Source organism: Fringilla coelebs (genome assembly GCF_963513975.1).
Source record: "Fringilla coelebs genome assembly, chromosome: 8".
Lineage (NCBI taxonomy): Eukaryota > Metazoa > Chordata > Aves > Passeriformes > Fringillidae > Fringilla > Fringilla coelebs.
The window spans coordinates 34440676-34467502 of record NC_140066.1 but is presented as its reverse complement, the minus strand read 5'-3'; the positions used below and the strand labels follow the sequence as shown (position 1 = coordinate 34467502).

Below are 26827 nucleotides of genomic sequence, written 5' to 3'. Positions count from 1 at the left end.
TGCTTTAACTGAGTTATCTTATAGATGAGGTAACTGCAGAGAGCACTTTGTCCATTACATTTCTGATGACCCAGAAAGTTGGAGTTTATATTGGTTTGCAGCTGTAGGCAAGAGCTTCCTGCCAGCAGAAATACAAGTGGTAATAACATCACTATGCTGAAAAAAAAAAAAAAAAAAGAAAAATTACTTTCAAGGCTACACTTCTCTGTATGAAATCTGAAAATGCAGTTTCCAGGATGTATAGGTTGCTTTATTAGGATCTGAGTTGGAAGGAGAACCCAATACTTCTCTGCTTTACAGGTGCTGGGGCTGGGTTTGCTGTTTCCTCTAGGCCCAGTTGAGTGTCTTTTTCCTAATCTTTGTGTGACTTCAGTGCAGTAATGATGACTCTACTTACTGTATTACTCATGTTATTTCAAGTCCAAATCCAACTGTTCAGGACTTGGCTTTACGTGGACCTGGATAACTTAGATTCTAAGGCACTTCTTTCAGCAGGAGGCTGGGCCAGGTAATCTCCAGAGTTAAATATTTCCACCATGTGCCACATATGAAAAGGATGCTTTAGGATTATTAATGAAATGTAAATCTTGGGCTCTGCTCGTGGATGGGAATTACACTTGGAAATCCAAATCTCTGGGACTCAGAGTTCAAAGCCCTGGTTCGTGCTAGAGCATCCCAAGGATGGAATATGATATTTCCCCACTGTGGACTCTATCTTCTATTGGCTCCACTGCTTTGGGCCTTTACTTCCATTATCTGGCAAGAAATGGGCTTGTAAGAGCTGGAAAATCCATGTTATACATGAAGTCAGGCTTGAACCGTGGGAGGACAGAGCCGTGGGGCAGAATTGTGTTTATTTTTAGTGAGTGGCCAACATTCCCATCCCTTGGGCGGCTGCAGGAACGTGTGAAGGATCCCACTGGGGGCCACAGGGGCCACCCACCCCAGAGCTATGGCCAAGGGCCAGCCCAGCCTGAGCCCCACGAGGTGCCTGCCATGGCTGGTGGGTGTGCATCACCCTGCCTTTGGTCACGGCTTTAACAAGCTGTCAGAACTTGCTAGCGCTGCTCTTAGGCAATGCTGCAATTTCCTTTCCTGTCTGCAGCTGATGTCTCATAAATACAAGGTAAGTCAGAAATGAAAAGATTAGTCTTGTTTCTGCTGAAGACAGGAACGTTTTTAATATTAATTTCTCACCTACCTTTCATGAAGAATGTAATCCCCATGAATATCTAGTTCTCCATCCATCTTTCACTATCTATTACCCTACTGGGCACTAGGCTGAATTATAAAAAAGGAGAAAAAAGAAGAAAATGGGACAATTTTAAATTCTTTTTGACCTCTTGATTAAACAATATCATCACTTTTCTAGGGAAGATTATAAATGCCAACATCTAAATCTATTCATTTGAGCTTAGATAGCAGTAAACTTCACGCCTGAGCGCCTTCGCACATCTCAGCGATTTTCTAAACCAAAATATTTCCTGCTCACCTCTACACTTTTGTTCATCTTTTGTTGTCATACCCAAAACTGATGTGGAGAGATATTAAGGAATAACAACTGAGGTGGAGAGTGAATCCAGTCTGGATGAGGGGTGCTGTGCTATATCCCACTGCCCTGAATTGAGCTGCAGATGCGCAAGGAGGGTGGGGGGAGATGACAAAAGGGAAAATCATAAATCACGTTCCCGTGTAAGCCACCCAAAATTAGGGACATCAGGGTTATAAGATAATCATCAGCCACAGTGTGGCCATAGGACCAGGGCAGTGATAATCCCTGTGCTGGGCACTGCTGAGGGACCTCAGATCCTGGGGTCAGTCTTGGACAAGAGGGACCTGGAGGGGCTGGAGGGTGTCCAGGGAAGGGAATGGAGCTGGGGAAGGGGCTGGAGCATCCCTGAGGAGCTGGGCAGGGGCTCAGCCTGGAGCAAAGGGGGCTCAGGGGCCCTTGTGGCTCTGCACAGCTCCTGGCAGGAGGGCACAGCCGGGGGGTCGGGCTGTGCTCCAGGGAACAGGGACAGGAGCAGAGGGAACGGCCCCAGGCTGGGCTGGGGGAGGTTTGCGTTGGGTGTTGGGGAAAATTCCTTCATGGAAAGGTTTGTCCAGGCCTGGTACAGCTGCCCAGGGCAGTGCTGGAGTAGTCCCCATCCCTGGAGCCATGTGGAGGTGGCACTTGGGGACATGGTGGCCACGGCAGTGCTGGGAATGGCTGGAGCCAAGGCCCAGAAGGTTCCATGGTTCCAGCCAGAAGGGTTCCGCGGTTCCACCCCGACGGCAGGGATGGCGCACAATGGGGCGGCTGTGATGAACGCCCTCAGCAGGGCCCTGGGAGCTGTCCTGCCTCTGGGGTGTCCAGGGCAGCGCTCCCAACGTTCCTCTCTGAGAACTCGGGGATGAGATGCTCGGGAGGGGAGGGACGTGGTCACAGCAGTGAAGGAGACACACCGCAGACTCGGTAACGCGGCTGCTCGTACCTGTGCCCAAAGAGCGGGACCTGAGAGCATAATTTGCTTAATTCAAACAACCCAAGGCAGCCAGTGGGGAAAACTGAGGCGGGATCTGGGCTTTGGGTTTGTTGAATGGCCCCAGATGATTACAGATTTCTGTTTCCTTCTTGAACTTACTCATTAACAAGTGCTGAAGTCAGCAGTGTGTTTTTAAGGGGTAAGTAACTGGACTTTAATTTGGTTCAAGGTCTACTTTAATTTTTTGATACATGTATGTATATTCCTACTCATACTGGGGTAAAATCAGAACAGCTGGTGCTGTGGGACCTTGATAAGCTGCCACCTGCAAAGCAAAAATATATTTTTGTTTTAAATACACACTGAAGAGCTCCAAGTATTTGAGATATTTACGTATCAAGAAAATCTTGCGGGTCACCTTTAAGCTAAAATATCAACCTGGTAATAGAAGGGGCTAATTAGGAGATCTGAAGGCTATAAGTAATATTTACTTTCATTAATTAAATAGTATTTGAGATGCTATGATGAAGGAGTGTGGCCTGTTGTTCTTACCTCATCTTCTGTTTATGGGAAAGTCACCATGCAATAATCCAGAGTACAAAATTTGTACGTGTGCAAATATAAATATATATACACACACACACACACACACACATGAACAAGATATAATTAGAAGAAAGCAGTTCCTGACAATATGGAATTTATTGTATAGAAACTTGAGCAGCTCCAGCTGATGCTAATTAACTCTCCACCCTGCAAATGTGTGCAGCAGAACTGGTGGTGAAGACAGGAGAAATATGAAATATGGCACAGGAGATTTTACTTATCTTGCACCTGCTAAGCACAAGGAGCCAAATCTTCAGCTCATGTCAACCAAGTGAAATCTCTGCCTGGAGAGGAGTGACACTGATTTACACCAGCCAGGAATCTGGCTGGGGATGTTACTGACTTGGCATTATGGACACAGCAGCTGGTGCTGACTTGTTAAGAACAAAGGACCACATGCCAAAAAGCCCATTAAAAGGAGCTCCTTTGATGTTTCACTTCATCTGGGATAAATTTAAAATGGAGGAGGCTGTCAATTTTCCTTAGTCTAGACATTCTGTGTCACTGGGTCCGTGTTACACTGAGGTGTGACCTTCATGTGCTGCATCCCCAGAAAATGAGCATTCAATCACTGCAGGTGTTGAACACTCGAGTGAGGAACTGGAAATCCTGTTACAGGTGACTCTGGAAGATGCTGCCAGCCTTTGAGACAGACCCCAGCCTGTGTGATGGGCCAGAGCAGTTGCCTCTCTTTATCTTGGAGCTTTTAATTTTATTTGTAGAAAGAAGGGGATGCCTCTTCTTTTCTGGAGGGTCCTTTTGCATTTTTTAGAGTAGCAGCTCTTCAGCTTTGCTCTCTGTCTCAAAGGCCTGCTGCCTTCCCCATCATCTGGTGTGACAAAGGGTGTAGGAGAAGGAAGGGATCAGCAGGAGGGGTGTTCTTTGATATTCCACTCCTTTAAACTATTTATTTATGAAATCAGAAGACAGATGTGGCGACCTCCTGTCCTGCCATATGGAGGCAAGGTTACCCCTGGAGACTGTGGGCAATGATGTCAGCAAGGGAGAAGGGTGATGCTCAGGGCTGTGTCAGCCAAAGCTGCTGTCAGTGACAATGCTGGGATGTCACAGTGACCCTGGCTGAGATCATTTTCCTGTGGAACCAACTGTTCCTTATCAATTTCTCTTTATCAATTTCTCTTTATCAATTTCTCTGCTTAAGGCAACGAGCAGCCAGAGATGGTTGGATCTTCTTGGGGTTTGTTCGTTTCTTTGGCGTTTTCTTGTGGATTTTCTTGTTTGGTTTAGTGTGTTTAAGGGTGTGATCATAAAATACTTTGACTGGAGTTGAAGTTTCCTTCAGGAAATGCCCTTTGAGGATTAAAGGCTCAATTTTCTGTTATGGGACTTAGCAATGAAGCTGTTGGGTAGGAAGGCCATTGTTTCTCTGGAAGACAGAAGGATGTCTGCCCTGTTAATGATGGTACAGAAGACATTTTTATGAGTGAAACTTATAAATTAGGTTTTCCCAAAGATATCCATGTTGTCTGAAATTAAAGTTCAGCATATGAAAACTGAGGGTTTGATTCTTCCACTCTTTTCCATTTTGGCTTCCATGATTTAAAGGTCTTTTCCAACCTACACCATTCTATGATTCTGTGATTCTGTGACATTTCTATCTGAGCTGTCAGGGTTGGTGAGAATGTGAGACAGTTTGAAGTGAAAGACTGGAGGGTACAAGTCACTCGTTAGCACTCCAGGCCAGCAGCAGGGCTGGAACACCAGAATCATTAAAATAATGATTAAAAGAGATGGGCTCTGTGGATTCAGTGACTGCATTATGCCACTGGAGTAAAGAGCCTCATTTTCCCCTAATTCACACTTGGTTTAAACTAGGAACGGCTCTTGTACAGTCTGTGAAATGAATACTTGGCTCAGCCTGGCTGCGGTAAATTATCAGAAGGAGCTGAACTAGGTGCCTCGGACATGATGAGAATTCCAAGTGGCCCAAGCCTTTCTTACCCTGAAAATCACCATTTAAATGTTCTGAATCATCCTGAACAGTTTTTTTTTCCAAGTCACACTGCATCAGATTACTCCTTGAGTCACTACAATAGCGTCTGATAGCTTCTAGCATGACGTCCTGGAAATGCAAACACGGATTTCTAACTCGGGGGTTTTGGGTCTGTGGCTGTTACAGGGAATGTCTCAAAAGTACAGCAGTAAATATTTTTTCCTTTCATCCTCTCTCAGCTCCTAGGAGGGAAAAGGGGAAAATGCCAGTAAAATATACAGACACTGCAGTTGAGCAGCTGGATACTGGGAGCTCCCTGGTGCAAGCAGTCACCTCAGATCCTGTGGGTGGCTTATTAGCTGTCCACTAAAATATCCTGCTGCAATTATACCCTCTCTTGATTCCAGATTCCAGGTGATGTCCTGCAGGCACCAGGCAGGAACGTTTCCTTCTCATTAAGGTTGGAAAAAAGTCCTCCAAGATCACCAAGTCCAACACCACCATGTCAACTAAACCATATCACCAAGTGCCACATCTACTGCTTCTTGGAACACTTCCAGGGATGCTGGCTCCACCTGGGAATCCTGTTTTGGGGTTAACCACTCTGTCAGTGAAGCAATTTTTCCTGCTGCCCAACCTGAACCTGCCCTGGTGCAACTGGAGGCTGTTAAATTGCAGGATTTTGCTGGTGCAACCTCCAAATCCTCCTTCCTCCAAAATTCTCCATGGCAGCCAGACTGGGTGCAGCACCCTGGTTGCCATTCCCTCCCTGGAATAAGTGATGTTCCCTTGTTTAACACCAAGGGAGAAGGTCAGTTAATTATTTGCAAAGAGCTTGGAGAAAATAAATTGGCCTTCAGCAGGGGGAAGCTGATTGTTAGGGGCTGGTGATTAGCTGGGTTTGGGATTGTTTGCTCTGAAGCCACTACAATAATTTTGCCCAAAGCCTTCTGTAAACAAGCTGTTTCTTGACATTAAGAAGCTTTTCCTACTTAGGACTGATTATAGGTTTGAAGCCTAACAGCTCTTAGGTACACTTTCTGTTTTAAATGATTACAACTTTCTACAGTCAAATATTAGCTTTTGCCAAAAGAAAGCCTCTTTCTTCTGAGAAATATGGGCACAGCTGTCAACACGGTTTAAAAAAAAAAAAAAAACAACCAGAAAGGGTAGCTAGGAAAAAGAGAAGCTTTTTTGAAAGACATAATTTTTTAATCTAGACTCTTAGCTTGAGGTGTTATTGATATAGCTGAGATAATTAAGCTTTATCCCCACCAGGCAGGGCTGTTTGATTGAGCATTAATACAGGTGCAATGACACATTCATTGGGAGGAATGGGCTGGCTGAGCCTCTCTCTTCAAGCCAGCAAAGTTACCTTGACTTTGGATCTTGACAATCCTGGGAATAGAGCTGAGGACAGGGCCCAGCCCTGTTTCTCAGCATCCAGCCCCAGACTTTTATTTAAAGGTGAATCAAGACCTTGTTAAACATCACATTTGGAACAGGGAGTGTGGGCAGAGCCACATTACCAGGAATTCAGGTAGTTTCCATGGATGTTAATGCTGAGCAGCAGCTGATGCTGCCTCTTGCAAATGAGTCATTTGAGAAGCATCAGGAGACAGTTTGGGACAAAAGTCTCCCTGCTGGTCAGCAGGAATTTTGGCCAAACCATGAATTTGGTGGCACCCCTGGACACCTGCAGCTCGCTGACTGATCACAAGTGATGCCTTTTCTGAAAAATGGATCCTCCATCCTACCTCGCATCCCTTGACAAACGCTGGCATCACTAATAACGCTGTCCTGGCTCTCAGTGCTCCCATTTCTCTGGGTTGCCAGGCTGTTGAGGTGATGTGCTCTGTTTGCTCACATCTCAGATTGCGTGGCTCAGCTGTGCCAGCCCTTGATTCATGATCAGGGCTGAGCCATCAGTCTCTGTCACACAGAGGCTGGAGTCTTGCTTGGCATTATGGATGGCTGCTCGAGGCACGTGTGGGTCTCTACAACTACTGGCTCTAAATCTTGAAGGAGGCAGAAGTTTCTTATATTTAAGGAATGTTCATCCCTGCTCCTCTCTGCCTGGGGCGTTGGCAGCATCAGCTCCCAGCACGGAGGTCTGGGAGAGCTCAGCAGCTCAGGATGTGGGGCTTTGATTAAATTAAAACAAACCCCCCAGCAGGTGGTCTGCAGTGCACAGCTACCTCCAGTGCTGGTGTCTGATCTCATTAGGGACACACAGGGAATCAGCTCAGCATCCCCTCCACAGAGACCTCTTGGTGGCCGGGGAGGATTTGCAGCCCTGCCTCTGCTAAAATGAACTTTGGCCAGTTTCAAAGAAGCACTTTGTGACAAATCATCAAGAATCCACACTGGAACTCTGGGAACAGTGTTATATTCAAGGATGAAAAGCTGAATTATCCTGCTATAAAGTGAAATGGGGGGAAAAAAACCCAGTAACAATGGAACAGGGGATGTTTGCCTGGATTGTGTGTGTCTCAAATTTAACCTGCTGTAATGCAGGGTCACTTCCCGTTAGCAAAACCCCCTGAAGGGAAAGAGGGGGAAATGTAAAAAGATACTTTACAGTAAAACAATATACTTATTTTACTCCAAGATCAAGGATTCTTTCTTTTTTTTTTTTCTTTTTTAAGAGCTTTTGAAAACTTACCCTTGGTTTTACAGAATATTTTAAACTCCTCCTATATTTACAGAATATTTTAAACTCTTCCTTTTTACTAAGTAACTATTTAAAAATTGAGCTCTTGTCATCTTTCTTGCACAGGGCAAAAATGACTCTTCTCCAGATGTAATTATGACTTTGTTCCCTTAATTTGCTTCTATAAGCAGCTGAACTTTTCCAGCTACAACCTATACTGGCTGAATTTTATTAATGGAGTCATTCTGCTTTCTGTTTCTTTGAGTTTCGCTGTCCCATATCTCCCAAAGCATTACACTTGCATGTCTTTGTTCATTGGTTTTAAAGGCTTTCCTAAGCTGGGATAATAGAAAAAACATCTATTTCTGGTCATCCAGTTGCAATTCTGGCTATTCTCAGTGGGGCATATATATTTCAAGCTGGGTTGGTGGAGGGATTTAGATATACAATTCCAGATAGTCTTAATGAGAGTACCAGTCCTAATTCCCCACACAGAATATTAAAAACGGGTCCAGGGTGTACAGAGTGAGACACTGTGATCTTACCTTTAAGTACCTTTGCCTTGTTCTTTTTTTCTTTTTTTATTCCTAAATATCATTTGCATCTGTGTTCATTAAAGTAACTGAGAGCTGCTTTGAGGATGAGGGAGCTGATTTCTGGAGCCCCTGTCTGGTTTGCTTTGCTCTGTTTTCCCAGGGATTTTGCTCCACCTGGGTGCACCTTTGGAAGGGAAAGGTTAATTCAAGAGGGAACTGGGAGAAGGAATTTAGCAAATTGACTTTGTTATTATTCTGATTGCCTTCAGTGTTAGACAAGAAGAAGACGCACATTTTTTATTTTCTAATTAACTACCTCCAAAAAAAGATCCCCACCATACTGTGAATCTAATAAGGATTAAGATTCAGTTAGAATATTAGAACCAGATTCACAAGGAAGACACTTTTCATGCAGGAAGGACGTGTTGATTTTATTCCTGAATTTCATCAGGAATCGTGGGGGGTTTTTTATTTCTTCCTCAAAGCAACCTTTTATCATAAAATGCTAAGAAGCATCCATCCCCTTTTGGTAACTTTTGGCCCCATTCTCAGCTTTGTTCATGCATGTCTTTTCCTTCTCTCCTAATCCCCATCTTCATAGGGATCCCCCAGGCCTTGTTGGGAGGATGCCACTGGTGGAGTTTCTTTTAGCAGGGAAGTGGTGCAGAGAGGAGAGAAGGTTTTCTCCATTTGCACAACGTGTAAAGAAATTTCCTGGAGCTTAATTGTCCATTCTTGAAGGTTGCTGTACTTACACTTGGAAGCCAATATCCGTGGAGAGCTAGTCTGGTAGTTGGGAGTAAATGGGCTGTGAATACTCCAGGCAGCTCTTCTTTCCTGTGTTCAGATCAATATTCTGAGTTAGAGAGGAGAGATGTGACTTGGAGCCTTCTCCTTCCCTCACTCTGGTCTGCACTGTTTTACCCTTCTCCCTTGCAGCCCATTTTGACCCCCCTGATGACTCCTGCTGGTTTTGGGGAGCCCAGCAGCAGCAGGCAGCCCCTCCTGGGGACACAGCATTGCCTTGAGCAATTTGACAGTGAAGCTGTTTGGCTTCACAACACACATTTGCTGCACAGACCATTTCTTGATATGAAGGCAAATTATGTCCCACTGTGATGCTGCCATGGATGAGCAGAAACTCTTTCCTCCTTTCCTCTTTCTTCTCTTCTCTGTTTACTGCAGGCCAGTAAACCATTTTAATTTAAAAGGTGATTTAATGAGATAATCTGTTTTCCATTCAGGTTCTTCCTGTGGCTTAGCTCCCCTCTTTTTTTCCCCTCTATCCATCTGATTTCTTGGCTGCCTGAGTGAAAGGACTTCCTCCCCTGCTGCTCTGCAGTTACTCAGGGCTACCTGCTGCTTTCTTCATCTTCTCCCACCCCACTGCTGGTTCCTACCTCCTCCCACAGCCACCCTTTGAGTCCATGACCCCATTAACCTGTCCCAGTGTTTTCCCCCCTCTCTGTGCCGTGAGACATTTTTGTGTGACTGCAGGAATGGGACTGGTCAGGGAACAGGTCCATGGATATGCAAGAGCTCTGAGGGGATGCACAGAATTGAGTCTGTCCAGTTTCTGGAGGGCATTTGCATCAAAGCTATTTCCATCTGAGAAAAGAGCTTGGTTGTGACAAAAGATAAGGGAGATATTTGCAAAGTATGAAAAGCACAGAGAAAAATAAGTTCTGTCAGAGAGCAGCAGAGCTTGGATGTTTGAGAGCTCTGTGTGCACCTCCTTGCTTTGAGCAGGTTTTGTGTACGGCTGTGAAACTGCTTTGGATGGGGTTCATCTCAATGAATTTAATTAAAAACAAGGTTTGTTTTCTTTCTGTTTGTGCTGATCTTCAGGGATCCCTCACTAGAGGATCCCCTGAGGAGCTGACTCCTTCTCACTGCATGGGCAGTGACAGGAAGGAGCTCAAGATGTTGTGGTTGGAGTCGATGACCTCAGAGGGCTTTGCCAACCTAAACAACTCTGTGGTTCTGTGCTCCAAGCTCTGATCTGCAGGGAAAGGGAAAACCAGGAAATGCTGCATCCTAATGCCTCTGATTTCCTCAGAAATACTGGGGAGTCAAAAAGAGACATGAGTCAGTCAGGTCACTAAAATGCATGGGAGATCATCATTTTGTGGAAAAGAATATTTCTTATCTCTTGTGAGTGCATTAAGGATTGGGAAAGTGAGCTGCAAACTTCCCACAGGGCAGGATCTGATTTTAGGGAGTGACTTTGAGATAAGGAAGTGCCAGACACAGAATCACAGAAACACAGAATCATTTAGGTTGGAAAAACCCTTCAAGATCACCAAGTCCAGCCATCACCCCAGCACTGCCCATCACTAACCCATGTCCCCAAGTGCCACATCCACAAATTCTTTACAGATTCTTCAAATCCCTGCAGTGCCATCTCACCCTTTGCCATGAACTGGCTCAAAGGGATAAAACACTTCTGATCTTCACTCTGTCCTCAACCAAGACATGGGAAAGAGTCAGCAGGGAAAGAATTGTGTTAAATCTGTTTTTAAAAAGACAAAAAGAAAGGTGAAGGAACCTTTACAATGGCCTGGAGTGACAGGACAAGAGGAATGGCTTTCCACTGCCAGGGGGCAGGGATAGATGGGATTTGGGGAAGGAATTGTTCCCTGGAAGGGTGGGGAGGGTGCCCAGAGCAGCTGTGGCTGCCCCTGGATCCCTGGCAGTGCCCAAGGCCAGGCTGGACAGGGCTGGGAGCACACCCTGGGACAGGGGGAGGTGTCCCTGCCATGGCAGGGGGTGGAACTGGATGTTCTTTAAGATACATTTCAATTGGAAGTGTTCCAGGATTCTAGGATTTGAATTTGTTTAAACCTCATCAAAATCATTGTTCTGGGCTCAGTGGTGGCTGTGATGCAAACCAAGGCCTAACCAGTGTTGGGATCAGGGTTTTAACCCCTCTCCAGTGGGGCGGTGTCCTCAGCAGCATCTCCCACCCCCAGCATTTCCAGTGCCCCACTCTGGCTCTGTGCAAAGCCACAGCAGGAACCAGCACCCACGAGGTGCAGCTTGCACAAGGCTTGGCCATTGCAGTTTTTGATGAGAAGGGCAGGGCTCAGCCCCTACAACCCCAGGATCCCGCCACACCAATAAAATCACACGGATCAGAGGGCTGAGAAAAGAAAATTCCCACGTTCTAAGCTTGTTTTTCTGTTTTCCACAGGAACACCAATGCTGTTGGGAGGCAGGAAGAGGAGCAGCACAACCACCCCTGGCTCCCTTCCAGCTGCAGCCTCCAGAGGAACCATTGCTGCTGCTCCTGATGGCTCATCCAGCAGGGCAGACCCCTCCAAAGACACCTCCAAACCCAAAGAATTCCAAGCACAGGGTGTCCTGAAACCAAAAATGTCTGTCTCCAACAGCACATGCAACATCAAGGCGTCATCAGGAATCCTCTGGGAAGAAACTGTTCGCAGGCAAAAGCAGCTCCTAAAAAGTAAGGTACAAATCCTGCTGTGGTTGTCAGGAATATGGTTTCAATAATAAGATGAGATCAGGCTCAAAGAAAAAAAAAGTGAAATAATGGAAAGTCAGGCCATTTTTGTCCAGCTTTAAGTGCTGAGTGTGAGTCATCTGGTGAGAGATCAATCAGCTGATCTGACTGTATACATTGCTATGGTTCATAGAAAACAAGATTAAAATGATCAAGATAGGTTTAGATTCCCAAGAAAATCTTGAAAAAGCATTAAAATTGCCAAGTCAAGCCCAGCCTGACCAAGTAATACCAGTAGTGAGGTTATTTTTACAGCCTTGTTCTGATACCTTTCTTTCCCTCCTTCAGCCTTTTTTTTTTTGACAAAACAACCTGAACTATGATGATTAGCAAGAGTTCAGAGTGTAAAACATAATTTCTTTGGGTTTAGCAGTGTCTGGGATGTCTTCCTTCCAACATTAATTCTCACAGCAAAAGTGACACCAGCAGCTGTATTCATGCACCAGGTATTTTTGCAAAAGACAACCGAGATTAATTTGGGTTTAGTATCAATATGTTTGTGAGAAACTTATCCCTTAAAAATGTTGTAATGGTCACAGAACTTTTTTTTTTTTTTTTTTTAACAGCTGTTTTTTCTGAAGAGAATTTTTTGCAGGCAGGTAGGGAAAATTTATCATCACTGAGCATAAAGCTACTGAATGTCACACATTTGGAAGCCTAAATGCTGTTTTCAATGCCTGAAGTTAAATCATGGCATTCCCCTCACTGAAAGCAACTTTGTTTTACAAAAGTGAAGCATCCACTGAGATCTGGCAAAGCCCAACTTAATCCACACCTCTAAACCTGGTTTAGGGAGGAATTTAATTTCATGTTCACGGGTTTCAAGGTTTATTCCAAAATGTTGGTGAGAACAGTGTTAGGGAGGAAATACAGTTCAGGTTTTTATAAGGCAAATGTACCCAACACAGATCTTTTTAATATGTTTTTTAAGTACAATATAATATGTACAATATGTCATAAAGAGGAAAATATTTTAAGTTTATTGTAACCAAAAATTGAAATGAAACAGTAACGGGCTTTATTCCCAGATATTTAGTTCTAGAAATCAAATTATTTGGCAAGGAAGGAGCACTCCATCCAGTGTGACTTTTCAAACAGTTCATATGGAGCCCTTCCGAAGTTCCTTTGTTATTTTGGATTCCTTCTGTCCTCTGAATGAGAATCTGATTTTTGAGCCTCTTTTGGTCCTAATTTGTGCAGGGAGTATCAGTCAGTGAGCATTAAAACTTAATTATAAGTGTAGAAAATTATCTCTTTTTCTCAATGTGAATTGACAGCTTTCATAATAATGCCTTATAGTGCACAATAACCATTTGTTGATTATTTATTTTTTTTAATGGAGCTTTTCCACTGGCTAATGGATCTGTAGGAATGACAGAAAGCAAACTGGATTAAAAACAAAGGAAAAAAAAATGGTGCTGATGAAAGGCTCGGTGTGGTGAAAGGGAAATGATTTGTGGTTAAAGCCCTTAACAATCTGGTATTTTCTGCAATAAATTGGAATGAACTCCGACTGCAGGTCACAGTGAGACATCCCTGGCTTTCCATGGCACAAATTTTGGGAAGCACCAGCAAAGAGAGCTGAGTGTCCCAGGGTTTTAATTGTGATTTCCTCCCATGTGAGGTCTGGATAATGTGAGAGACACTCTGGGTGTCACAGGGCAGCCACCATTAGATCTGATCTCTTCTGCCTAATGAGGCCTATTAATAACAGCCTGGCTTTCTTATTTCAGGAATTGCCCTCTCTGTCTAATGAGGTGGACAACCCAATAAAAAATTAGCCATGCACCCCTAACGAACTTTTAAATCTCTCCAAGGCAATTACGAATTCCCTGCTCCGAGGCACAGGACAGAGGAGCTGGAGGCACAGGACCAGCCAGGCTGGAGGGTGCCCCTGTCCAGGTTCCCCCTGCCCAGGGCTCGCTCTCCAGGTGTGCCCTGGCAGAAAAACCTGCTCACCTGGCCAGAGCCCTGCTCCCAGCTGGACAAAACTCCAGCAGCTCCGTGGACACTGCGGGTAAAGCATCATTTTTTTTTTCCTTTTTCACTGCTGATTTTTCTTTTTCCCCCCCCTTTTTCCCTTTTCTCCCCTTTTCCCCTATGGATGGTGCTTGCTTCCTGGGAACTTGCTAAGGGCAGAAGTTCACATTCCTTGGTTTTTCCCTTTCCAGTCAAGTTCTGGCAGTTTGTATCCACTGCCAAAACTTGCTTGGTTGTCCAGGCTCCCTGTTTTGAGCTGCAGCTGCTGTTCCTGCGGGGGAACTTGTTAAGACTTTGGGAATTTAAAAATTCCCAGTTTCCCAAGTGTCTGGCACTTCCAGCACCAGCTGGAGGTGTGGGCATGGCCCAGGCTGGTACCTGCCTGATGGATTCCCTGCCTTTTCCTCCTGCACATGCTGCAGACCCATCTCTGCTCCTTTCCTCTGTCCCAACACATTCCTAAATGTTGAAGCAGCCTTTGACTGGGAAGTGTTTTCTTTCTGGATCAGCCATGGAGAGATCTGACAATCTAAATAAACAGGAAAGTTTGTGAACTGTCAGTGACGAGTTTCTTTGGTGATGGGGTGAGAAAAGGAAGCAGGCAAAACATCAAGAACTTGAATTTGGATGTAAAAATACGGGATTGGAAACATAGAAATGTGTAAGCTTGACAGGACAAGGGGGAAAGGGGGAATGGCTTCCCATTGCCAGAGGGCAGGGAGAGATGGGATATTGGGAAGGAATTCCTGGCTGGTAGGGTGGGCAGCCCTGGCACAGGGTGCCCAGAGCAGCTGGGGCTGCCCCTGGATCCCTGGCAGTGCCCAAGGCCAGGCTGGACACTGGGGCTGGGAGCACCTGGGACAGGGAAAGGTATCCCTGCCATGGCTGGGGTGGGATGAGCTCAAAAGTCCCTCCCAGCCCAAACCCAGACTCATTTTCACCACTTTAACAACCTCTAACCAAACTCAGCCCTACACCCACCACCCCTTTTCCTCCCTTTGGATCACGGGAGCATAAAGCAGCTTCTGTGTCTCCTGCAGGAAGCCCTGGAGCTCCACAACCCTCAGTTTATCTCCCGCTCCCAGCAGAGGCTGAAGAGGCTGGAGCTGATGGTGCAGCTGAGGAGGGCCCAGCACAGGGAGGCTCCCCCAGGCGCCCCCCGAGCTCTGCCTCGCAAGCTCTCCACCTCCACTCCCGGCAAGAAGAGGCAGTTCACCATCCCTGACCCTCTCAGCGGTGAGTTGGGAGCTGCAGCAGGTCCTGGGCTGCCTTTGGAAGTCCTGGATGGAATTTCCAAATTGGATTTGGGGAGAAACGGGAGAGCTGCTGCTCCTGGTTCACTCTGCAGGGTGGTATTTTCAGGGTCCCCCGTGAAAATGATGAATCTGACTCCATGTTCTCAGAAGGCCAATTTATTATTGTATGTTCCTATATGATATTAAAGAATGCTATACCAAAACTATACTAAAGAATAGAGAAAGGTTCCTCAAGGAAATGATGACTCTGACTCTATGTTCTCAGAAGGCCAATTTATTATTGTATGTTCCTATATGATATTAAAGAATGCTCTACTAAAACTATACCAAAGAATAGAGAAAGGATACAGACAGAAGGTTTAACAAGATACTAATGAAAAACTCGTGACCTCTTCCAGAGTCCTGACACAGCTGGACAGGGATTGGTCATTAGGGTAAAACAATTTACCTGTTGGATAAACAATGTCCAAGCCACATTCCAAGGCAGCAAAACACAGGAGAAGCGAATCAGACAATTATTGTTTTCATTTTTCTCTATTCTCCTCCTGTTTCTCAGGAGAAGAAATCCTGGTGAAGGGATTTTCCAGAGAATATGACAGTGACACTCCAGCATCTGTGCAGGTGCTCCTGGCAGGAATTCCCAGCAGCTCAGAGAAGGGTTGGTGGGGATGAGGAGTTTCCTGTGCTCTGTGGCAGCTCCTTGGAGACTTTTTGTCCCTGTGACATGCAGTTGTGTTCTTCAGCACGGTGCAGCTGCTGCTGGTTGTGGGGTGATGGCAATAAATGACATTTCATCCTCTCCCAGCTCACAGAATGGCCAGTCTGGGGACAGAGGTGACAGCAGGGTGGCAGGAGGGATTTGGGGTAGGAGCCCCAGCTGCAGGTGTGGATTTGCCACTTGTCAGAAATCCCAGAGCTGGGGAAGAGCTCTGGTCTGCCCAGCCCTGCTAAAGCAAGGCATGCAAACTCTGATTTGCTAATTGAAGCTGATTAGGTTGTGGCAAACAGCCTCAACTCCCAGTGAGGGAAACCCTTCTCTCCCTCACAGCACCTCTGTAAATGTTATCTAAGCTCAAGATGTTAAACAAATTGCTTTTCTTTTTCTTTTTTTTTTTTAAATTTTTTAAAATTGCCATCTGGATGTTAATTAACTCAGTTGACTAAAGAAGAAAGATTTATTTGATTGATTGGCATTCCTCCTTACATCTTGGTTTTAAATCTGTGTCTGCTTGAAGATACATTATGCTACTGAAAAGTAAATTAATTGAAAAGATTAAACAAACTAACAAAGACACGTGGAGGATGCAGGAATGGGAATATTTGATGTCCTCAACCTGGGGAAACACAAATAGGTTTTTGGCTCCCTGGGTAAAGAGGGTGGGTGCAGGAGAGGTGGGTACAGCCCCAGTTCAGGGCTCTTGGAGTTTCCTGGAGAATTCCAACTTCAGTGGTCTGTTCCAATCAGAGCCCTACTGGGTTTTTATAGTGATAGCTCAATACACATAAGGAAACACAGAACAAAGCATGAATTCTGTCTTAAAGGCTCAATAGAATTAATTCACCATTTCCATGATCCAAGTTAATTTACCTGGAGTCAGCTCTCTCAGGGCTGTGCAGTGTGAGGACTCTGTGAGCTCTGCCAGCAGCTGACCAGGAGTTTGTCATCTGTCTTGGAGGAAGTGGCAAAAATCTCCCACTTCTGTCTGAACATCTTTGAAAATCCCCCAAACCACTCTGCAAATAATTTATGAAACAAAATATGAAAGGCTAAGCCTATTTCTCCTCAAATTGTAATGAAGTTTTAATCTTTATGCTTGTTTAATGAGTAATAAAATCATAATATTGAAAGATATTCATTAATTATTGAAGTTAATGACTTTTTCCATCTTTTAGTGGTTGGTCGTTAAAGGTAAATTTGTCTAGAGAGAATCTTTGGTTTCTGTAACTCATCTGCCTTCGTGTAGCCACGTGTGGTTTTCTGTTTGTGAGACCTTAATATTTTTATAATGACAGAAGTGTCACATGTCTGTGGTTGAAGAAGAACTGGAGTTGGTACTGGAAACCCAAATTTTTGGGTGAAGCACAGCCCTGTAAGGCTGCACTGCAGAGGGCCCTTGTTGGAACCCCAGCTGCTGAGAATTTCAGACTTTCTGTGCTCACAGGCACTGACCCCAAGAGAACTCTGCATTGACCTGAGGCCCTGGAGAAGCTTCCAGAATGGAATGGCAGAACTGGGATTGTGAGTGTGGAGTTTGGATAGAAGTGTGTAATGTCACAGGGTGGGAAACTCAGAGTTTAAGGGTTTAGAATATAGTAATATGTATAAAGCAAGATGCAGGTTTTAGGGCGGTGGCTGGTCCTTCTTCTCCTTCTTCTTCTCCTTCTTCTCCTTCTCCTTCTCCTTCTCCTTCTCCTTCACCTCCTTCTTCACCTTCTTCTTCTCCAACTTCTTCTCCATGGGTTTGGGGGGTATTTTGTAATTGGATAAAAAGTCCGCATTGCAGGCATGGGTTGTTGGTTATTGGGTTAAAAGTCAAAATAATTGAGGTGTCATTTGTTAATTGGACAGTTTACCCTTCAAAGGCCTTGTAGAGAGGGGGATGGGGCTCCATTTTCAGTTTGTTGAATGCTGTAGAACTCAGGGTTTGTGAGACTGTGACAGAGATAAGAACTAACACACATCTGAGTCCCAACAAGAAATTCCCTCTCACACATTTAATCCCGACCTTGGAAAAAAAGAAGCAAAGACTCCACAGGCTCTGTTACATTGCTGAGCATCTTTAACTTGCTCTGAGTCCTGGCATATTTTAGGATTTGTCCTGGTGGATTGGTGTCATCAGTGAGACCCAGAGTGGGGAATTTTATTTTTCCTGGAAGGGCTCACCCAGGGCACTGGATGTCTCTGTGCTTCTGATGCCTCTGCTGATGACAGATTCATTTCTAGGGCATCTCCCAGCAAACCTCTGAGTGGAGAGAGAGTCCTGCATCCCCAGAAAGCTTTGGCCCAGGCAAAGTCTTCATGGAATGGTTTGGGTGGGAAAAGACCTTAAAAATAATTTAATTCCACCCTGCTATGGGCAGGGACACCTTCCCCTGTCCCAGCTGCTCCAGTCCCCATCCAGCCTGGCCTTGGGCACTGCCAGGGACCCAGGGCCAGCCACAGCTGCTCTGTTCTCAAGACATCTCTGCCAAATGCAGATTCCCTCACACAGCTTTCCTGGTTTGGGGAATCAGGCTGCTCCTTCACAGCAACACCCCTGGAGCAGCACTGGGAATTGGAGGGTAAAAGGATGACCTGGCAACGTGCTTAAGCATTCAGCCTTGTACTGATGGCACCTCTGGGCTCCAGGCTGGGATCTTGTGGTTGTTTCTTGGTCATTTCCTCCCTTTCTTGTTAGTTATTTTCTCTCTTTCCTGATGTCTCACAATTTGTGGAGGTGAAGCTCTTGGCAGCTCTGAGGATCCCCGTTGCCAGCACAGCCTCCCACATTTTCCAGAGGTCTTTTTCCCAGGAGCAGGTTGGTGGATGGGGTGAATTCCCCCTGACCCTGGCAGAAGGATGGATCCAACCCCAAGGATGGATTAGAGCCCACCTGAGGCAGGAGCAGGTCAGGCAGCACACTCAGCTCCAGCACTGACAGTGCCAGAGCTCATCCAGCCAAATTCCCACCCCCAGAGGACATTCCCTGCCCAGCTCCCCCTGTGCTCACATGTTGATTTTTTTGGGTTTTGTTTTTTTTTTTCCTTAAGGTTGGGATTAAATGGTGAGATGGTAATTTTTGTTTGGACTCAGATGTTTATTAGTTCTTACTTATATTACAGTCTCACAAAGTGTGAGTTTTACAGCAGTTCTCTCTAAATGGAGACGTATATTTTTTTCTAAGGCTTTTTAAGGATAAATTGTTTAATTAAGAAATGACACTTAGATTATTTTTACTTTTAACTTAATAACTACTTGTGCTCTGTAATGTGACTTTTTTATTTAATTACACAATACTACTTAAACTTATGAAGAAGAAGATGAAGAAGAAGGTAAAGAAGAAGGACTAGTTTCTTTCTTAAAACTTATCTTGTTTTATATATATTTCTATATTCTAAAACTTTAGGGTTTCCACTATGTGATATTACACACTTCTAGTCAAACTACATCCTCATAATCTCAGTTCTGTTATTCTGTTATTCAATTTTGGAAGCCTTCTCAGGTCAAGTGCAGTGCTCTCTTGGGGGTTGCACAGAAAGTTAAAATTCTCAGGGTTTCCAGGGTGGGCAGAGGTGGCTGCCTGCTTTTATTCAGCTGGAAATGGGGCTTTCACTGCAGCCCAAGGTGTTTTGAGCAGTTTGCTGCACTTACCTCTCTCTGAAATAAGTTTGGTACACGTGCTTCTCTCTGCTCTTGCAACTTTGATTCCAATAGAATAATTTCCAGCCAGAGCAAAGACCTGCAGAGATTTTTCTCTCTCCCAGAGAGATTATTCCATCAGCCTAAAACATCTTTATTGATAACATGAAATTATTGACTAGCAGGGTTTCCCTGTGTTTTGACAGTGTTGTAACAACTTCAGTTTCTTCTAGGAGAAGGAAATAATTGGCATTCAGCATGATTTCCATATAAATACCAACATCTGTGCAGCTCCCATTTACCTTCCCATCCTCAAAACCCCGAGTTGTTTACCACTTTTTAATTGTCCTTCATGAGCAGGGTTTTACAAAATGCTGAAAGTAATCTGAGGAAAATGAAAATGTTTATCCTGCACGAGATTTTATCCTCACCAGAGCTCTTTGAAGGCACAGAACCTGCCCAGAACTCCCAGGCAGCCTTTGTGCTGGGTAATGGGCACTGCTAAATTTTCAGAGTGCTAATTAGTCCAAGATAGACAACTCTGCTGTTGACTGTGTCGAACAAATTAGGGATCCCACTGTGACGAGCTGAATAGAAACAATGTTCAAATAACTGCATTTAAATCTCCAAAACCGTGCTGTAATTACTGCAGTGACAGGACTACCAGCTGTTTATGGGCCTTTAAATCTGCAGAATGAACAGCCCTGTGATCTTGGTGTGCACAGCCACTTTGGGAGGTTCCACACAACTTTTCAGGCACGTTTGGGGTTTTTTCCCACCTTCCCTTTTTCTGTCCTTTGAGGGGCTGGGTGTTCTTTGGGATCTGCCAGAGGAGTTGAGGTTACCCTGCTGAGCTCCTCTGGGTTTGCACCCAAACCCTCAGTAATTAATAATATCTTGGAAACAATTTATATCCCCTCAGTCCTGCTTCTAAACCTTCCCCAAAAGTTTTTTTTTTTGGTTTGCTGTTTGTTTGGGTTTTCCAGGGATGGGTTTCTCCAGCAGCCCCTGTGCCAGGAAGGTTTTTATTTGGAGTGAGGGAGGAGAAGGTGACAATCAGAAAATTTGCAATAATCCTGCAGCCACTCAGGTGTATTCCTGTGGCCTTCACACTGGGGCTCAGCTGGGACTTCTTTATTTGGGTCATTTATTTTGGGTCATTTCCCAGTTCTCTTTTCCCCATTCAAACTTTTGATAGTGCCACCCATTCTCTTGGCCTTTTTGGCTGGCAGCTCTGAATAAAGTCTAAGCTGCAGTCTGGTAATGGAATTAGGAAGAGGAATGATCTGTTTTGAAGATATTATTAAACTAATATTAACTCTGCCACACCTTCTTGAAAAGCTGCTATTTTTTGGGGGGGGGGGGGGGGAGGGGAAGCTTTTTGGGATTATATGCTCTCATGATATTGGAAAGATTTAGGAAGGCCAGGTGAGATGCTATTTTTTTTTTTGATAAAAGCCATGAATATTCACAAATCATTTGGATAGAGAGGACTGAAATCCTCAGCAACATCCCCAAAATTGTTCCAATATGAAAATGTTTGCATAAACCTCTCAACTTTACAGCCTTTTAGAGATATTAGTAATGCTTTCCAGAAAAACTGAAATATTGAGGAGGGTCAGAAGTCTCAGTAGCAGCAGGAGAGACCTGAACAGCTGGAAAACCTGGGAACCACCTTGTCACAGACATATTTTCTGAAAAATCCTTTTGCCAGGATCTTTTCTCCTGAGAAGCTGGGAAGCTTCAGCTTCTCCATGTTTTGCTGCTTGGGAATGTGATGTGGAGAACTGTTTACCCAGCATGTGAATTGTTTTTAATTAATGACCAATCACAGGTCCAGCTGTCGAGGCTGTGAGCAATCACAAGATTTTATTATCCATTCCTTTCTCTTCTAGCCTTCTGATGTCTCCTTTCTCTTTCTTTAGTCTAGTTTTAATATATCAATATAATGTAATATAATGTAATATAATGTAATGTAATGTAATATAATATAATATAATGTAATGTAATATAATATAATGTATAATAATGTAATAGAATAGAATAGATAATAATATGTAATATAATTAATATAATATAATAATATATCAGCCTTCTGAAACATGGAGACAAGATTCTCATCTCTTCCCTTGTTGAGGTTGCCTGCAAATTCCACACCACCTTCCTGTGGGTGCTTTTGGGGCAAGGAGCACTTGTGAGCTTTAGGATCTCTTTGGGGTGAGCAGGAGCAGCCTCACCTGAACCCTTAAACTCTATCTTTGTTTCAAAGCTGATTTATTTTTTAGGGGACTGCTGATTTTAAAAACCCCAGTGTTTAAAAGAATGTTCTGTAATCCTAGGATTTCTCTGGGCAAATGGGTTTTTGGTGAATTCTTTTTTTTCAGTCCAGCAAAAGAGCAGTTAAATTAGAGATCCACCAGCAGCAGTGCTTTGCTTTTCACACATCCTCAAAGGCACATTTTAGCTCCTACCAAACTTTGAGAACTCACACTCATGTTAGAAGAAAATGTATCTATATTGTGTATAGTTTGATAAATTTTGCCACTGTTTTTCTCCTCTAAGTGCTCCAGTGATTTAGTGGCAAATAGGAAGCCAGGGGCTGGTTCCAACACAATCATTTAATCTGTTCTCTGTCTAAATATTTACTGACTTCCCAAGCAGGAGAGTTACTCATCCTCTTGGAGGTGCAGTTTAGCATTAATTAAAATATATTGCAGGGACGAGCCATTTGCATTCATTTACAGCTTGCTTTAGTGCAGATGTGAGACCAGTTGTAAAAGGCAGAAAGTCAGGAGTTCCACAGGGTGTGAACAAAACACCCACGAGGTGACTCAGCCCTCTCTGCCTGAAGCTTTATTTAACTGTGGTGCATCCCTGGCAATGCTGAGGGTCTGCTCTGAAATCCCTGCTCCAAAAGCCATCCAAGGCTATGAAATCTGATAAGGAGCTTTGATAAGGAGCAGCTAAAACACAATTTGGAGGCCTAGCAGCTTGGGGAATTGTCTACATTTGATCTTTGCTCGGTAGGAAAGAGCTTTAAGTCAGGTCTTGAGGTTATTTCAGCTCTGAGTGTTTGCTGCTCTTCCCCTTTTAAATGCTCGTTCTTCTCAGTGTCAAGGATTAACAACTATTTAAATCCACTCATGACTTTATTTTCTCATTTCTGGCAATTTCTTTTTATTTATTTCTCATTTAATGTTAGAATCCTAATCCTACAATCCATCAAGGATTAGCCTCTGTGTCTGCATGTGATTCTCCTTCTGGTAACCAGCAAGCTGGGAAGTGCTGCAGGAATGTTTGGCCGTGAGAATTAACCTCGTGGCTCCACGAGGAAGTGGATTTATTATTTTCTTGGAGGATTTTCCCCAGAATCTCTTTGGAGTCCATCCCTTCAAAGCCCTGCACAGCCCACCCCTTGTTCCAGGGCAGGGATGGGTCTGATGCCCTCTGTGCCAGCAGGAGAGGATTGTTCTGGAACAGCAGCACCAGCACAGCTCCCAGCCTCTGCCTGCTTCCCAGAAATTGAAAACAGAGACCACCCTGACTCAGGGGCTTGCAGGAAAAATGCATTTTATCAGTTCATCATGCTCTGTATGGAATGGGAAGTGGGGTCTGCAAATCCCTGGATGGGTTTTTCCCATTCTGGTGGCTGCACAAAGGTCTGGAATGCTCATGGGTCATCATACCCCAGCCCTGGAGGAGTTCAGAGCCAGGTTGAAGGGGCTTGGAGCAACCTGGGAGAGGGGAAGGTGTCCCTGGGTCACAGACAAGCTGCTCCCTGCACTTTCAGAGTCATTTGGACAGCAGTAGCATCCGAGTGTTTATTCCTTTGAAGTGCATCAACATGCAAATGAGCGTTAGAACACTAATAAATAAAAGACAAATTATGTTTTCCTAGCAAATCGAGCATGTGGCTTGTGTGTACTGAGGATTTAACAAGGATGATTAAGTGTAGACAACTGCTGAGGGGGGAAAGTCTGTCCTGAGGCAGAGGAGGCTTCAGAGCCTCTCTCTCCTTTCTGAGTTTGTGCTTTGGAAACTGCGCCAGTTCAGAACTGGAAGCGCTGCAAAGCTGCCTTGGATTTTTGATTGGAAGGATGGAACATCTCTGCTATGAGGAATGGCTGAGAGACTTGGGATTGTTCAGCCTGGAAAAAGGTCCAGGGGGAGCTCAGAGCCCCTGGCAGGGCCTGGAGGGGCTCCAGGAGAGCTGGAGAGGGACTGGGGACAAGGATGGAGGGACAGGACACAGGGAATGGCTCCCACTGACAGAGGGCAGGGCTGGATGCGAGATTGGGAAGGAATTCCTGGCTGGGTGGGAATTCCCAAAACAGCTGGGGCTGCCCCTGGATCCCTGGCAGTGCCCAAGGCCAGGCTGGACACTGGGGCTGGAGCAGCTGGGACAGGGGAAGGTGTCCCTGCCATGGCTGGGGTGGAATGGGATGAGCTTTATGGTCCCTTCCAACCCAAACAATTTTGTGATTCCATGAATTTTACACAGAGATACAGCAGTAATCTCATTTATTTCTTGGCTTCCCACCTTGTACAAATATCCTCCCTTCCCATTCAGGACTCATTTTTGCAAGGAAGGTGTTAAAATCACCATTTCCTGAGAACCATTAACTGCTCAGATCATAAAATTATTTTCCTGTATCCAGGGAAATTCTGATTGGAATTATAGATCTCTTCATACTTGATCAGGAAGGAGTAATGTGATTTTCCTCCTTCTAAAGCTCACATAATTATCCACAGCCCTGCAAAACAGGTGTAAATTGAATCAGAAATGGCTGTACCAGGGTGGGTTCCTGACACACTGAGGAGCAGCCAGGGTGCAGCTGCCTGCAGGAACCTGTGAGGAAGTTTTGGAGAGATTTGGAGATTTGGGTCTGGCCTTAACCCTTCAAAAATTTAACCAGAAATGGGAAATTGTGGCCCCATGGAATATGACATTTATGGTGTCAGTAAAAGCAGACCCCTCCAGTACTAACTTCATTTTCTCTCTGCCAGATAACCTCTTCAAACCAAAGGAGAGAGTCATTCCCGAGAAGGAGATGCACATGAGATCCAAAAGGTACAAATCCCTCTGCTTCAGAGTTTGTCCATGAAAGTTTTTCTGCCCTGTCAGCTGAGATTTGGGCAGCCCTGCCCTTTCAATGCCATGGGGCATGAAAACCAAACCCTCAGCAGGTCCCTCCTGTTGAACACCCAAAACTGGAAGCAGTGAGGTCACTTTGGATGTTTTTCCCCCCTGATCATGGCCCAGAGGATGGGAATGACAGCAAATTGTGAGGATTGTGGTGTCTGATATTAAACTGCATTGCACCTCATGCAAGGGAAGCTGCAAAAGCCACCGGGGGGAATTGATCTCTGTTTTCAGATGTGTCCCATTTCTCTTCTCCGAAATCCAATCAGCCAAAACAGGCTGCTGCAAGAACTTGGAATGCAAAATATTATGAGGAGAACCCAGAACTAAACAGGATTTGTGCTTGTGCTGGTGCCTCAGATTTTAGCTTTGATATTTTTCACATTCTGTGCTGCTTTAGTGTGTGGGGCTGGGCTCACATCAGGGGTGCTGAGCTCTGTGCACAGAGCAGGGAGACAAAACAATTCCTGCTCCAGCTGGGCACCAAGGACAAATGAGCCAAATCTCAGGCCAGGAGCACAAACCCCGTGGGCTGGAGAGAGAAAAACAAGCAGGGTTGGACTGCAGGGGCTGAAGCTGGGATGGGACAATGAACTGCAAGGTGCAAATGGAGCAGAGCTGATCCCAGGGAGAGACCCCGTGCCCGGCCGGGCATTTTGGGGCCATTTTGGGTCATCTTGGGTGCAGCCCTGGCTGGGCTCTGGGGCTGCCCCAGGTGGGTGCATGGAGGAGATCCTTTGGATAAATCCCTGCTTTATGCTTTAACTCCATCCAACCTCTGTTCTAGATCAGCCTGCACAAGGCATCAATGAAAACCAGGACTGTCCAGCTTTCTCTTCCAAATCCTGGGAATTTTATCACTGATTTTAATGGGAAAAGATCAGAAATTACCTTTTTAATGGCAACTCCTGTTATTTTTAGAATGGAGAGATTGTGTTGTCCTTGGTGAAACACGTTCCTAATGACAGTGAAAAAATGTAAACAGTTTGCAGACTTATAATGATGGTTTTCTTATATTTTAGAAAATTACTTGAAAATTATTGCTCAATACTAATTGTGTGACATAAACACCAAAAAAATACCAAAAACATGTTCAGCCCAGATTCGGGTTTGAATGTTGTTGCTAGACATTGGAACCAACTTCACTGAGCTTGTTAGAAGCTACTGCATTGAAATCACCTGATCCCATCTCCTTCTTCATTTTTTTTTACTCCAAAATCAGAATTTTCAGCAAGATTTGAAACCAGCCAGATTTCGTATCAAACCATGACTGTTAATAATTTATCACTCCCATGCCATAAATCAAATTTAAATACTTAGAGATGCCCATTACAAGTATTGCACGGAAGGCAAATATTCCCTACAGGAAAAATTAATTATTTGTGAGCCCCAGGGATGACATGAACTCTGAATTCCTGACAGGATTTATGACAATTTACCTGAGGTTAAGAAGAAACAAGAAGAGAAGCAGAAGCGGATCATCATCCAGAGTAACAGGCTGCGTGTGGAGATGTTTAAAAAGGTGAGGATTTCCTGTCAGTAAATTTGAAATCTGGGATGTCAACTCCACCTCACCTCCTGCATCACTAAATTCTATCACCTCGTGGATTTTAACAATATTTTAAAGCATTTTTGTATTTTTTTTTTCCTAGCAATTACTGGACCAGCTCCTCCACAGAAACACGGAGTGACAAAGGAGCCTCTTGCTCATCATCCTAATTGGATCTTGAATGCCTTTGACTTCCAGATAAGCCATAAAATTAACTGTTATCTCAATTACCTGGAGGTATTTTTCTTATCATTGCCTCTTTGTATAAAGAAAGATCATTTATGTTTCAATTGAAATTTTAAGGCAACTTTCATGTAATCAAAAATAGCCTGAAAGGGAGCACAGCTGTTCCAGAGCATCACCTTTTGGTCAGTTTACCCAGAGGAAATAATTTGAAGAATTTTTAATGCAAATACTGAATTACAGGGGTATTATTTATCTTAATCTTTTTTTAAAAAGCACACTTCTCTGTAGCAATAGCCCAGTGTTTATAAGACGTGGAAAACTTATTTCTCTGAAGTATTTTATTAATTGATTTCCTGTGAGTTAAATCCTTGAAGAAAACTGTTATTTGTTATGTTTAGGAACCAGTTGAAATAGCATTACCACATCATCAGAGCAACAGCAGTTTCACATTAATACTTAACATTCCAAAAGGGACCAATATTTCAGCTTTCTGAAGAACTCCATTCCTGTTCATAGAGTGAAACTACCTAGCAAGCTCTCCCATTAAAAACCAATATTGAAATATTTGTTTATAACATTTTTTCACGTTTTTCATCGTAACACACGTTTTGCTCCACTTCTGTGAGCACAAAGTGTT

General features: G+C 44.3%; 1 protein-coding gene across 1 annotated transcript in view; it reads left to right on the top strand.

The window, feature by feature from the left end:
- The window catches only part of LOC311156333 ((E2-independent) E3 ubiquitin-conjugating enzyme FATS), a gene marked incomplete at both ends in the record, with an annotated part of 63935 nt that extends 37789 nt beyond the window's left edge, over window positions 1-26146 (top strand). The window contains 6 exons of the mRNA XM_084210183.1: window positions 11408-11680; window positions 13555-13754; window positions 14758-14953; window positions 24320-24383; window positions 25878-25977; window positions 26108-26146. Coding sequence (XP_084066309.1) covers window positions 11408-11680; window positions 13555-13754; window positions 14758-14953; window positions 24320-24383; window positions 25878-25977; window positions 26108-26146 — 872 coding nt within the window. The remainder of the gene's footprint in view (window positions 1-11407; window positions 11681-13554; window positions 13755-14757; window positions 14954-24319; window positions 24384-25877; window positions 25978-26107) is intronic.
- Window positions 26147-26827: the final 681 nt, after the last annotated feature.